Source organism: Carettochelys insculpta, chromosome 6 (genome assembly GCF_033958435.1).
Source record: "Carettochelys insculpta isolate YL-2023 chromosome 6, ASM3395843v1, whole genome shotgun sequence".
NCBI lineage: Eukaryota > Metazoa > Chordata > Testudines > Carettochelyidae > Carettochelys > Carettochelys insculpta.
Window position 1 is genome coordinate 73,149,373 of NC_134142.1, and position 12,014 is coordinate 73,161,386.

The following is a 12,014-nucleotide window of genomic DNA, read 5'->3' on the forward strand; positions in this document are numbered from 1 at the left end:
CCTGAGGAAATTACAAAACATCGGAAAAGTTCCTGATAATGCCATCCTTGCCACAATGGATGTAGAGGCTCTGTACACTAATATTCCACATAAAGACAGATTACAAGCAATCAGGAATACCATCCCTGATGCCACCACAGCCAATCTGGTGTCTGACCTCTGTAACTTTGTTCTCACACACAATCATTTCCATTTTGGGGACAATTTATACCTCCAGATTAGTGGAACTGCTATGGGCACCCGCATGGCCCCACAATATGCTAATATATTTATGGCTGACCTGGAACAACGATTCCTCAGCTCTCGTCCCCTATTACCACTCCTCTACTTAAGATACATTGATGACATCTTTATGATTTGGACCCATGGTACAGAGGCTCTAGAAGAATTCCACAGAGACTTTAACAATCTACACCCTACCATCAACTTATGCCTCGATTACAACATGCAAGAGATACATTTCCTGGACACTACAGTACTAATCAAGGATGGCGTGATCAGTGCCACACTGTACCGAAAACCTACTGATCGCTATACTTATCTACACCCTTCTAGTTTCCATTCTGCACACGTGACTAGATCCATTGTTTACAGTCAAGCTCTTAGGTATAATCACATTTGCTGTGATCCAACTGACAGAGACCAAAAACTACAAGAACTTTACCAAATATTCATAAACCTGAATTACCCACCAGGAGAAGTAAAAAAACAAATCGACAGGGCCAGACGAATAACCAGAGACCAGCTACTCCAAGATCGGCCCAAAAAAGCCAAGAACAGAACACCACTGGTCATCACCTACAGCCCCCAACTCAGACCACTGCAACGAATTATTAAAGACCTACAACCTATCCTTAATCAGGATGCCACACTCCAGACAGCCCTGGGTGACATGCCTGTTCTCTCCTACAGAGAACCTCCCAACCTCATGAGGATCCTCACTAACAGCCACAGTCTATACTCCAGGAACACCAGTCCTGGAACCTTTCCCTGCAACAAAGCCTGCTGCCAGCTTTGTCCACATATCTTCTCTGGAAATACCATCACTGGACCTATCCAGGTTACTCACAGAATCACGGGCACTTTCTCATGCTCCTCTACTAACATCGTATATGCCATCATGTGCCAACAATGCCCAGATGCTTTGTATGTTGGACAGACTTCTAACTCCCTTAGACAAAGGGTCAATGGGCACAAAACAGACATCAAAACACTCCAGATCCACAAACCAGTTAGTCAACATTTTAATGGAATGGGGCATTCTGTCAATGACCTAAAAGTATGTGTGTTACTGAAAAGGAATTATCACACCATTCTGGAAAGGGAAACAGCTGAGCTGGCTTTTATATTCAAATTCGGCACATTAACACATGGTTTAAATCATGATGGGAACTTTGTGAGTCACTATAGGGGCTCGTCTGCATACTTGGCTCAATCTAATTCTTGACCTTCCCCCCCACCCCTCCACTCTCTGATTTGCTCACCTTGATTATCTTTTTCTGATTTGTCCTCCTTGCTTACTGTTTTTGGTTCTCTGTGCCTTAAATATTGAGTCTGTTCTGGTCTGGCTATGGTCTGAAGAAGTGCGTCTGTCCCATGAAACCTCACCTAATAAACTATTTTGCTAGTCTTTAAAGTGCTACTTGACTGCTTTTTGTTTTGATCATTAGTTACTGTGTGCCTTTCTAGGCTGAGAAAGAGTGTGTGTGTTTTACTATTATTTCACAGACTTTTTTTTTTTTTTAAACAGGACAATGTGGATCTTGGTGACTTGATGTTCTCACTCTGCTACCTGCCAACAGCTGGTAGATTAACTATTACCATAATAAAAGCTAGGAATTTAAAGGCAATGGACATAACTGGAGCATCAGGTAGGAAGTTTTCATGCTCAACAAGTTCACCTTCTCCCCCTTGAACTAAAGAAATGGTGCAGTGTTTCCAACTCTTCTGATACTTGATGTTTTTCTTAAAGCCCCAGTTTCTGGAGTCATTTGATTTTTATTATCCCCTTTTGTGTGTGGATGTGATCTGTCAACAGAAGTCTTGCTGGAAGATCTCTTTTACAGTAACTTCTGTTGACAGATGCTTCTTGTAGCCTAGAAGCTTTGGGAGGACAAGGGGAGGAGTTGCTGAGTGCCAGAGATGATGCGTGAGGGTGCACAAGGGGTCACTTGCACCACCATCGTTCCCCAGTGCGCATCTCCCTCTTGACTGTCAGTGCTGCTGCAGGACAGGGGTGGGAGAAGCAAGGGTGGGTAGGGGATGGGCTTGCATGGAGACAGAAAGGGTATGTGGCCAATGCCACCCTGGAACCCGCCTCACCAGTCGCCATTGCTGAATGCACGGCTCAGCTTTTCCCCACGAGTGCTCCAGCCCACAGGGATGCCAGATCAGACTGCAGAGGTTGAACCGGTAACTTCATATCAGCAAGCATTGATTGCATCTGGGTTCTTGCAGAAATCATCTGCAAGCATTTGGAAGGTGGTAAGGTGCTAGGGAACAGCCAGCATGGCTTTGTTAAAAACAGATCATGTCAAACCAATCTAATAGCTTTCTTTGATAGAATAACGAGTCTTGTGGATAAGGGAGAAGCGGTGGATGTGGTATACTTAGACTTCAGTAAAGCATTTGACACGGTCTCACATAATATACTTATCAATAAACTATGCAAATACAACTTAGATGGGGCTACTATAAGGTGGGTGAACAAACTGGCTGGATAACCGTACCCAGAGAGTAGTTATTAATGGTTTTCAATCCGGCTGGAAAAGTGTAACTAGTGGGGTTCCGCGGGGGTCTGTTTTAGGACCGGTTCTGTTCAATATCTTCATTAACGATTTAGATATTGACATAGAAAGTACACTTATTAAGTTTGCAGATGATACCAAGCTGGGAGGGGTTGCAACTTCTTTGGAGGACAGGGTCATAATTCAAAAGGATCTGGATAAACTGGGGAAATGGGCTGAGGTAAACAGGATGAAGTTTAATAAGGACAAATGCAAAGTGCTCCACTTAGGAAGAAATAATCAGTGTCACACATACAGAATGGGAAAGGACTGCCTAGGAATGAGTACAGCAGAAAGGGATCTGGGGGTTATAGTGGACCACAAGCTAAATATGAGTCAACAGTGTGATGCTGTTGCGAAAAAGGCAAACATGATTCTAGGGTGCATTAACAGGTGTGTCATGAACAAGACACGAGAAGTCATTCTCCCGCTCTACTCAGCACTGGTTAGGCCTCAGCTGGAGTATTGTGTCCAGTTCTGGGCACCGCAGTTCAGGAAGGATGTGGAGAAATTGGAGAGGGTCCAGAGGAGAGCAACGAGAATGATCAAAGGTCTAGAGAACATGACCTATGAAGAAAGGCTGAAAGAATTGGGCTTGTTTAGTTTGAAAAAGAGAAGATTGAGGGGGGACATGATAGCAGTTTTCAGGTATTTAAAAGGGTGTCATAAGGCAGAGGGAGGGAACTTGTTCTTCCTTGCCTCTGAGGATAGAACAAGAGGCAATGGACTGAAATTGCAGCAGGGGAGGTTCAGGTTGGACATTAGGAAAAAGTTCCTAACTGTCAGGGTGATCAAACACTGGAATGAATTGCCAAGGGAGGTGGTAGAATCTCCATCACTGGAGCTATTTAAGAAGAGGTTAGATAGATGGCTTTCAGGGATGGTCTAGAAAATGCTTGGTCCTGCCATTGGGGCAGGGGGCTGGACTCGATGGCCTCTCGAGGTCCCTTCCAGTCCTACTCTTCTATGATTCTATGATTCTTGTCATGCCATAGACATAATAAGTTACACAGACTGTTACAAACATGGAGATCCATATTGTGTGTTAATGGAAACTTTTACATTCATTGAGTAGATAAAATACAAAACCCCAGGTTCCTGAATGAACATCTAATTGTTCATTTCAGTCATTCAGCTAGGAAGACCTTTCCTGCTAGCGCCTCTCAGGCATTTCATCATTGAAGGAGCTCAGATTCTAATTTCAGTATGGATGAATAAATTATGTTTATCAATATAGGCATAAATTAAGGTTGCTCCATTTGCTTTCCATCTGTGTTATTTTACAATCAACAAAACTGCTTTTCCTGATTCAAACAGATCCCTACGTGAAGGTTTCTTTAATGTGTGAAGGAAGGCGGCTAAAGAAGAGGAAAACTTCCACCAAGAGGAATACCCTCAATCCTGTTTATAATGAAGCCATAGTCTTTGATGTCCCTCCGGAAAACATTGACCAAATTAACCTGTCAATAGCAGTTATGGATTATGACCGGTGAGATACTTGTAGCTGTTCCTGAATACAAATCTATTGTGCAAGATTTTATGAGGCAAGAGATTGTATAAAGCTGGTACAAGTTCTCAGAATTTTCTCTCAGTCTATGGGAGTCATTAAAAATGTTTTGTTGTGCAGGTCTCAGCAGAGGGCTATCATTCTCTGTACCGTCAAACAGAATTTCCTTCTTAGTTTTTGAGATATAGAATCAAATCCATAAATTTGTATGCCTAATTTGTATACATATTTCCTAGAATTGTAATGATTGCCTGTCCAAATGCAAAGTCTGAACAATAAGGCCGTATGTACACTACCCCCTCCTTTCGGAAGGGGCATGTTAATGAGGGATTTCAGAAGATGCTAATGAGGCACTGTCCTGAATAAGCAGCACCTCATTAGCATCATGGCAGCAGCGCACGATTCAAAAGTGCTAGTTTTGAAACACACACTACCCATGTAGCTGGGGGCCTTTCAAAAGGACCCCCTGATTTCAAAAGCCCCTTCGTCCCAAAACCAAATTGGAAGAAGGGGCTTTTGAAAATCAGAGGGTCCTTTCAAAAGGCTCCCAGCTACACGGGTGGTGTGCATTTCAGAAGTGGCACTTTTGAATCGCAAGCGGCCACCGTTATGCCAATGGGGCAGCTGATAGGAATAAGGGGATTTCGATGTTTGTGGGGTCCTATCGAAAAGGGCCCTGTGTAGATGAGCTGTGCATGATCAAAATGTGGCACTTTCAAAGTGCTGTGGCTGGCAGCATGCTAATGAGGTGCTGAATATTCATTTCAGTGTCTCATTAGTATTCTCCAATTTGGCCATTAGCATGGCCCTTTTGAAATTTTGTCCAAGTGTAGACATGGCCAGTGTGTCCAATGGCTCTATTTCAAAATAATCTTTATTGTGTGTAGACATTCTATTTCAAAACAGCTGAGCGCTCTTTCAAAATGCATTTTGTGTGTAGCTGCACTTTGGAAATACGCTATTTTGGAAAAATCTCTTTCAGAATAACTTATTGGCTATGTCTACCCTAGCTCAAAACTTCGAAATGGCCATGCCATTTCGAAGATTACTAATGAGGCCCTGAAATACATATTCAGCGCCTCATTAGCATGCGGGCTGCCGCAGCACTTCGAAATTGCCACTGCTTGCCACCGTGCGGCTCGGCCAAAGGGGTCATTTTCAAAAGGACCCCACCACCTTCAAAATCCCCTTATTCCTATCAGCCGATAGGGGATTTCGAAGTTGGTGGGGTCCTTTTGAAAAGGACTCCCGTCTGGACGAGCCGCGCAGTGGCGAGCAGTGGCAATTTTGAAGTGCCGCAGCCACCCGCATGCTAATGAGGTGCTGAATATGTATTTCAGCGCTTCATTAGTAATCTTTAAAATGGCCGTTTGCATGGCCATTTCGAAGTTTTAGGCTAGTGTAGACACAGCCATTTTGAAATAATTCTGCTGTGTAGACATAGCCTAAATGGCCATTTGTGCAAGTCACATTAATTCCTCAGATTTCCTCAGAAAACATGGACCACAGTACACCCATCCCTCATTTAAAAAGTACTTAACTTATGAGTACTCGCTAAAACGAGGGACACATATACCCACCTATCTTCGCTAAGTGAGTGAACTTGCCCCGCTAATATGAGCAAGCTGTGGGGTTCCTGGTCAGGGAGCAAGGAGACCCGCAGGCGCCCCCCACCCCCAGCAGCCCCAAACTGCCGGCAGTCTTAGCCTGCCTCCAGCCTTAGATTCCTCCCACACCCCACTGCAGCCTTAAATTGCCCCAGCCTTAGACACTCCTCCTCCTCCCACAGCCTCTTCACTGGGGCTGCTAGGCTGGGTGGCTCCCCCCAGCCCTCCTGCTCCCAGCAGGTAACAGTTGTTAAAACCAATTAACTCAAGTGTTAAGCTTTCAGCACCTAGGCTGAAAGGTAATTGCTATTTCTAGTGATAGATATCTGCCTGAGGCAGCAGTGTTAAGAAACTTCAAACGGCTTCTTTAACAGCCGCATGCAGCTTGGAACTGCCCAGCTGGTGCCCTTAATAAATCTCATGGGCTACGTCTACACGTGAAGCCTACATCGAAGTAGCTTATTTCGATGAATAACGTCTACACGTCCTCCAGGGCTGGCAACATCGATGTTCAACTTCGACGTTGCGCAGCACCACATCGAAATAGGTGCTGCGAGGGAACGTCTACACACCAAAGTAGCACACATCGAAATAAGGGTGCCAGGCACAGCTGCAGACAGGGTCACAGGGAGGACTCAACAGCAAGCCGCTCCCTTAAAGGGCCCCTCCCAGACACAGTTGCACTAAACAACACAAGATCCACAGAGCCGACAACTGGTTGCAGACCCTGTGCCTGCAGCATGGATCCCCAGCTGCCGCAGCAGCAGCCAGAAGCCCTGGGCTAAGGGCTGCTGCCCACGGTGACCATAGAGCCCCGCAGGGGCTGGAGAGAGAGCGTCTCTCAACCCCTCAGCTGATGGCCGCCATGGCGGACCCCGCTATTTCAAAGTTGCGGGACGTGCAATGACTACACGGTCCCTACTTCGACGTTGAACGTCGAAGTAGGGCGCTATCCTCATCTCCTGATGAGGATAGCGACTTCGACATCTTGCCGCCTAACGTCGAAGTTAACTTCGAAATAGCGCCCGATGCATGTAGCCATGACGGGCGCTATTTCGAAGTTAGTGCCGCTACTTCGAAGTAGCGTGCATGTGTAGACACGGCTATGGTGACCCATGTTTGGGTCCCGACCCATAGGTTGGGAATCCCTGCTCTACATACATATACTTCATCCTGTTTCTGGTGCCAAACTATTCAAATGCATCAGAAAAGTACCTAAACTCAGCTGTTTTATGTCAAGTTACAAGCACGTGGAACAAATAGGAGACTTTTACATGTGTTTTAATGGGAATTTAGTGTTGTTCTTGTGAGTTTTCACCTACAAGCAGAAATTTGGGAACCAATTGTGCTCAAATAGCGAGGGATGAGTGTATATTTTATTTGCAAATAATTGATTTGAGATTGGTGCCCTCTTTGTTCAGCTATCGCATTTCACATAATAGTCTTTGCATGTGTGATGCTCTGGGTGGACTGAAGTCAGACCAAAAATGATGTGTAGTTATCCTTGCCTTTTGAAAATATTAATGAAATTTTCTGTTAGTTAAAATGGGAGTGTAGACAAATAAAAGTCCATGTGTCAATTTACTTCATAGAAAATCAACACACATACAGGCTGTGGCCACACTAGCCCCTCCTTTCAGAGGGGCTATGAAAATATGTCACTTCAGGATATGCTAATGAGGCGCTACCATGAATATGCAGCACCTCATTAGCATACCGGCAGCTGCTCACACTTCAAAACTGCTGGTTTCAAAATGCAGCAGCCCGTGTAGCCAGGGGGCTTTTGAAACAGACCCCTCATTTCGAAAGCCCGTTTTCCCCAAAACCAGATGGGAATAAGGGGATTTTGAAATCCGGGGTCATTTCAAAAGGCCCCCCGCTACCTGGGCAGCTGCCTTTCGAAACTGGCAGTTTTGAAGCACCCGTGGCCACCATCATGTCAATGAAGCACTGCATAATCATGCTAGTGCCTCATTAGCATATCTCCAAGTGCCACATTATCATAGCCCTGTGTGGCCACAGCCACACAGAGTATATACTTACATAATCTAAAAGAGAAAATTCTTACTATATTATATAGGTTAGCAAGAAAGATAGGGCTGAAGCTCAAACTTGTATTGTGTAGTTCATCGAATTTTCCCAGCATCTTAGATCATTGTCTGTCATAAAGAATTTAAATGACATTTGTTTCTAAATGTAAAGTTTTAAGAAAAAAATATTTTGGCACATTTTCACAGTGTAGGTCACAATGAGGTCATTGGAATGTGTCAAGTAGGCAACGATGCAGAGAGCCTAGGCCGGGACCACTGGAATGAAATGCTGTCATATCCTCGGAAACCGATTGCTCATTGGCATCCACTTGCTGAGGTAAGAGTTACATTTCCTTTGTATTTACTTTAATTGTGAAAGCCGCTTAATGAGAAACTAGAAAATAGATAAAATCTTTGTGAACAAAATAGCAAGACCGATGCTTTTGGACTAAACCTAGAAAAGGTCTTTGAAATGCCAGTTTTTAAAATGAGTTTGATGTAGCATGGAAGTAAAATCAGCTACTACCAGTTTTAGTAGGATTTAAAAAAACTTCTAAAAACATACAGAACTTAAAAGTCAGGCATTATATATAAGATGATTTTTATAACATAAAAAACTTTGAGTAACTTTCACTGTATATTGGGCTAACCCTTATCCATCTGTTTAGAGCTGTTAAGGAATATATTAAATAAATAGTGAGGCTCTTTTTTCAGTTACAGATCAGATAAGATACGACTTACTCTCATGTAATACTTCATTTCCATTCCATTAACATGTCCAAAGGGATGTCTGATTTCACTGAAAATAACAACATGTCCTTGGAGATTAGCTAATGTAAAAATAAGAAACCAGACAATCAGAAAAGCTCTTCAAGTTATGATTGGCTTCCTATGTTTCTTTTGTTTTCATTTAGGGCCCTATTCAGCAGAAATGTTATGCAGGCCTTCTGCGCATGGATGGCTGCCGAAGAGGCTTCCTCACCCTTTTAACCTATTCCGCAGAAATTTGGCATTCCTGTTGATCTTTTTCTTAGCTATTTCTGCAGGGGCCATTCCACAGTGTCCAGAGGGGTAAAGACATCCTTCTATCTCCCCCGCTCCACACTCCCTTCCCTCCCCAGGGAATACTAATCCTGATTCATGAGACACAAAAACGTCATCACAGACACAGCTATATCTTGATTTCTGAACGTTACCGTTGTTCAGCTTTGATCTAGGCAAATGTAGCATATTCATATACAACAGTATCAATGGCCTCTGTTGTTACCTAGGAATTACTTTTATGGTTACATATCAGGAATGGTATAGTTAATACTTAGTCCTGCCATGGGTGTAGAGGATTGGATTTGGTGATTTCTCAAAGTCCCTTCTGGTCCTATAATTCAATGTATTGTCTAACTTCAGATGTCAACGTATGTTCACATCCGTTTCCAGAAATTTATGGGTATAAATATGGGAGCGTATTAACAACCAGCATGCTGAACCTCAGTGCAGAAGCATGGGAAGGCCTGCCATATTGATATTTCAAGCCAGGAGCCAAGCCGTAATACCCACAACTTATGCAGATATAAGATTAGTTGGCAGCTTCTCTATGTATGTTGTATTGATTAGCATGCAGTTGTGGATGCTTACAGTGATATAGCAGGTTTGGTAAGTTACAGGTGTCAACCATAAATGGCTTCACTAGACAGCTGGCAGGCACTAGGAAACCCCTGTAAAATGATAGCACATCTCTATGACTGATCATGTGTAGTAATGGGTCCCACTGTAGTTCAGTCTGCATGATTGAGCGTCAAGAAACTGCTTGAAGGAATTGAGCAGAAGACCTGGAAACAGCCGAGCAAGGTGGCGCAGTTTAGCATGCAAAGCTTTCAGTGAACTGAAAAGCTGAAGACATGATCAGTGGCACTTTATGCCTTTCCATGACAAGCAAGAGCCAAACTTGTGCTTTGCTCTGAGCGAGCTGGGGCTTGAAAACAGAGCACATTGCTCTTAGCTGTAGGCAAGAAAAGGCATGAGTGGCCTGACGAAGCCCTCATGAAGCACTGTAAACCAACATGACAATGTCTATTAGCACAGTGTATGCACACCCTTACATCTAATCTGCATAGGCCGCAGAGGTCGTCTCCATAGAAAAGAGAGGGCTGGCAGAATCCAGTTGACATCATCACTATTCTCTCAACACTTGCTCAGTTAAGCCCTTCAGCAGTCATCAGCATGGATCTCTTTACATGTGCCTGAGCTACAAAGAGGCATTTGTTTGTAATCCCAGGAATCAAGTGGAGAAGGGTGCCCGAGGCATCCAAGCTGTGCAGAGAAATGTTTATACAAACAACATATTGTTTTGGGTCCTGAATCAGGATTAGACTCAGTGACAGCTAAGTTTTAGAAGCTTCTAGAGCCTCTATGGCCAGAGCCATAGGACTCTGAATATTTGCTAAATAGGACCCTCAGTTTTCAAGCAAAGGTTTCCAAGTGTGCGTTGAGTGGTTTGTTTAAATAGTCTAACAATATCCACAAGTAACAATAACAGCCAGAAGCCTTTGGTGATACCTACAAATTACTGGTATGGACACTAGCATTGTCCAAATTCACATGGTGAAGTACATTCACACCCTTTCCCAGGGATTCCTGGAAGTAGCTTGGTTTTAAAACAACACCCGATAGCAGTGGAAATTAGCAAGGTGTGATTTGTAGAGCTGTGTGCAGTAACCAGTTTGATTCTTTTATTCAATATTTTTCAAGCAAAAACAAGAATTCTGTGATGGATTTTCTTGCAAAAATATTTCTTTAAGATTGACTTTCATTGCACTTTTATATTGTGGTCATATCTTGAGACCTCAGGAAGGCCTGGTGTCCATTTTTGCCCTGTACAAAACCCAAGATTAATAGGGTTCCTGCCTTACAATCTACGTAATTAAAGAAGGAGCCATTTTTTGTGGACCAAGAATGAGACAGGTATGGCAACCTTAGTGACATGGTGGTCCTCCAGAAAGAAGCAGGATTGTGTTTTTCCTTTATGTAGTCTGTAAAGCTTCATTTACTATTTGGAGATAAGTTTCCAACAGCTGTCTCTTAGTTACGTAGGTAACATTGAATTTGTCCACCTCTGCATAAAAGATACAGACCGTAGGTAGCTCTGCACATTAACACCCTCGCCATTTTCATTTTCAATTAATTTACCAACAGATACTGCATAGGACATTTCTGTATAATTTGCACAGGAAATAACTGTAGTACCTTAGATGCCCCTTTATGGAAACTGCTGACAAATGTTCAAAGGTGATTACAGTAGTGGGTAGTACACCACCAAGAAATCCACATCCAGGAACAAGGTGCACTGGGATAAAAAGCTACTTTCACTATTTCTTCAGTGTTTAATTTCAAGGATTCTTGTCATACTTTTCTTAGTGTCCACACGCCGTCTTGTATGTCCACTAGGCATTCTGGATTTGCAGCTGAACACAGGCAAATCCAAGCAGGTAGTCTTGAGTACATGCTTACGAGTCTGGTCACAAATCTGACAAAGCGTCAGTCTGTTTCTGCTTCAACAAAAGCTGTCTGAGAGGCTCCTGGGTATCAGCAGGCCTGTGGCACAGTGACAGTGTTCTAGTCTGTCATGTGTGAACCTCATTCAGGCAAAAGCCTATACTCATTATTCAGGCAAACCTCCCATATGTTGATTCCCTGGACTTTCCTTCTTGGAATGCAAAATAGACTGGTGCAAATTTATCCACTCCCACTACAATCCCATGAGAGAGCGACATGGAAGTGGGAGAGGTGTGGGAGTCACAGGAGAGACTCATGATGAATGGGGAAGTTCTCACAGTGCTTCTCCATCTCCAGCATATAGAAGGAGAACCCTTATAGGCATGTTTTGCCTGCTTTCATTATTTTATTGCCACTCCCATATTATTTGGTGTGTCACTTACAGCCCCAGCTGCTGGGATCTAGAGACTCTCAGCTTTCATGTAAGGGGAAAAATATTCCTAGTTGTCTCAGTTATGGAGAAAGTGCTCGGTAACTTGACCTGAATGCACCCTAACTGGGTAAGAAACCAGAGGCAAAGAAAAATAATCCAAAA

The 12,014-nt window shown here is 43.5% G+C and overlaps 1 protein-coding gene across 1 annotated transcript in view; it reads left to right on the plus strand.

The window, feature by feature from the left end:
* The window catches only part of SYT9 (synaptotagmin 9), a 167,200-nt gene extending 158,242 nt beyond the window's left edge, over nt 1-8,958 (plus strand). The window contains exons 4-7 of the mRNA XM_074998905.1: nt 1,751-1,871; nt 4,104-4,275; nt 8,138-8,267; nt 8,845-8,958. Coding sequence (XP_074855006.1) covers nt 1,751-1,871; nt 4,104-4,275; nt 8,138-8,267; nt 8,845-8,952 — 531 coding nt within the window. The 3' untranslated portion in view covers nt 8,953-8,958. The remainder of the gene's footprint in view (nt 1-1,750; nt 1,872-4,103; nt 4,276-8,137; nt 8,268-8,844) is intronic.
* Nucleotides 8,959-12,014: the final 3,056 nt, after the last annotated feature.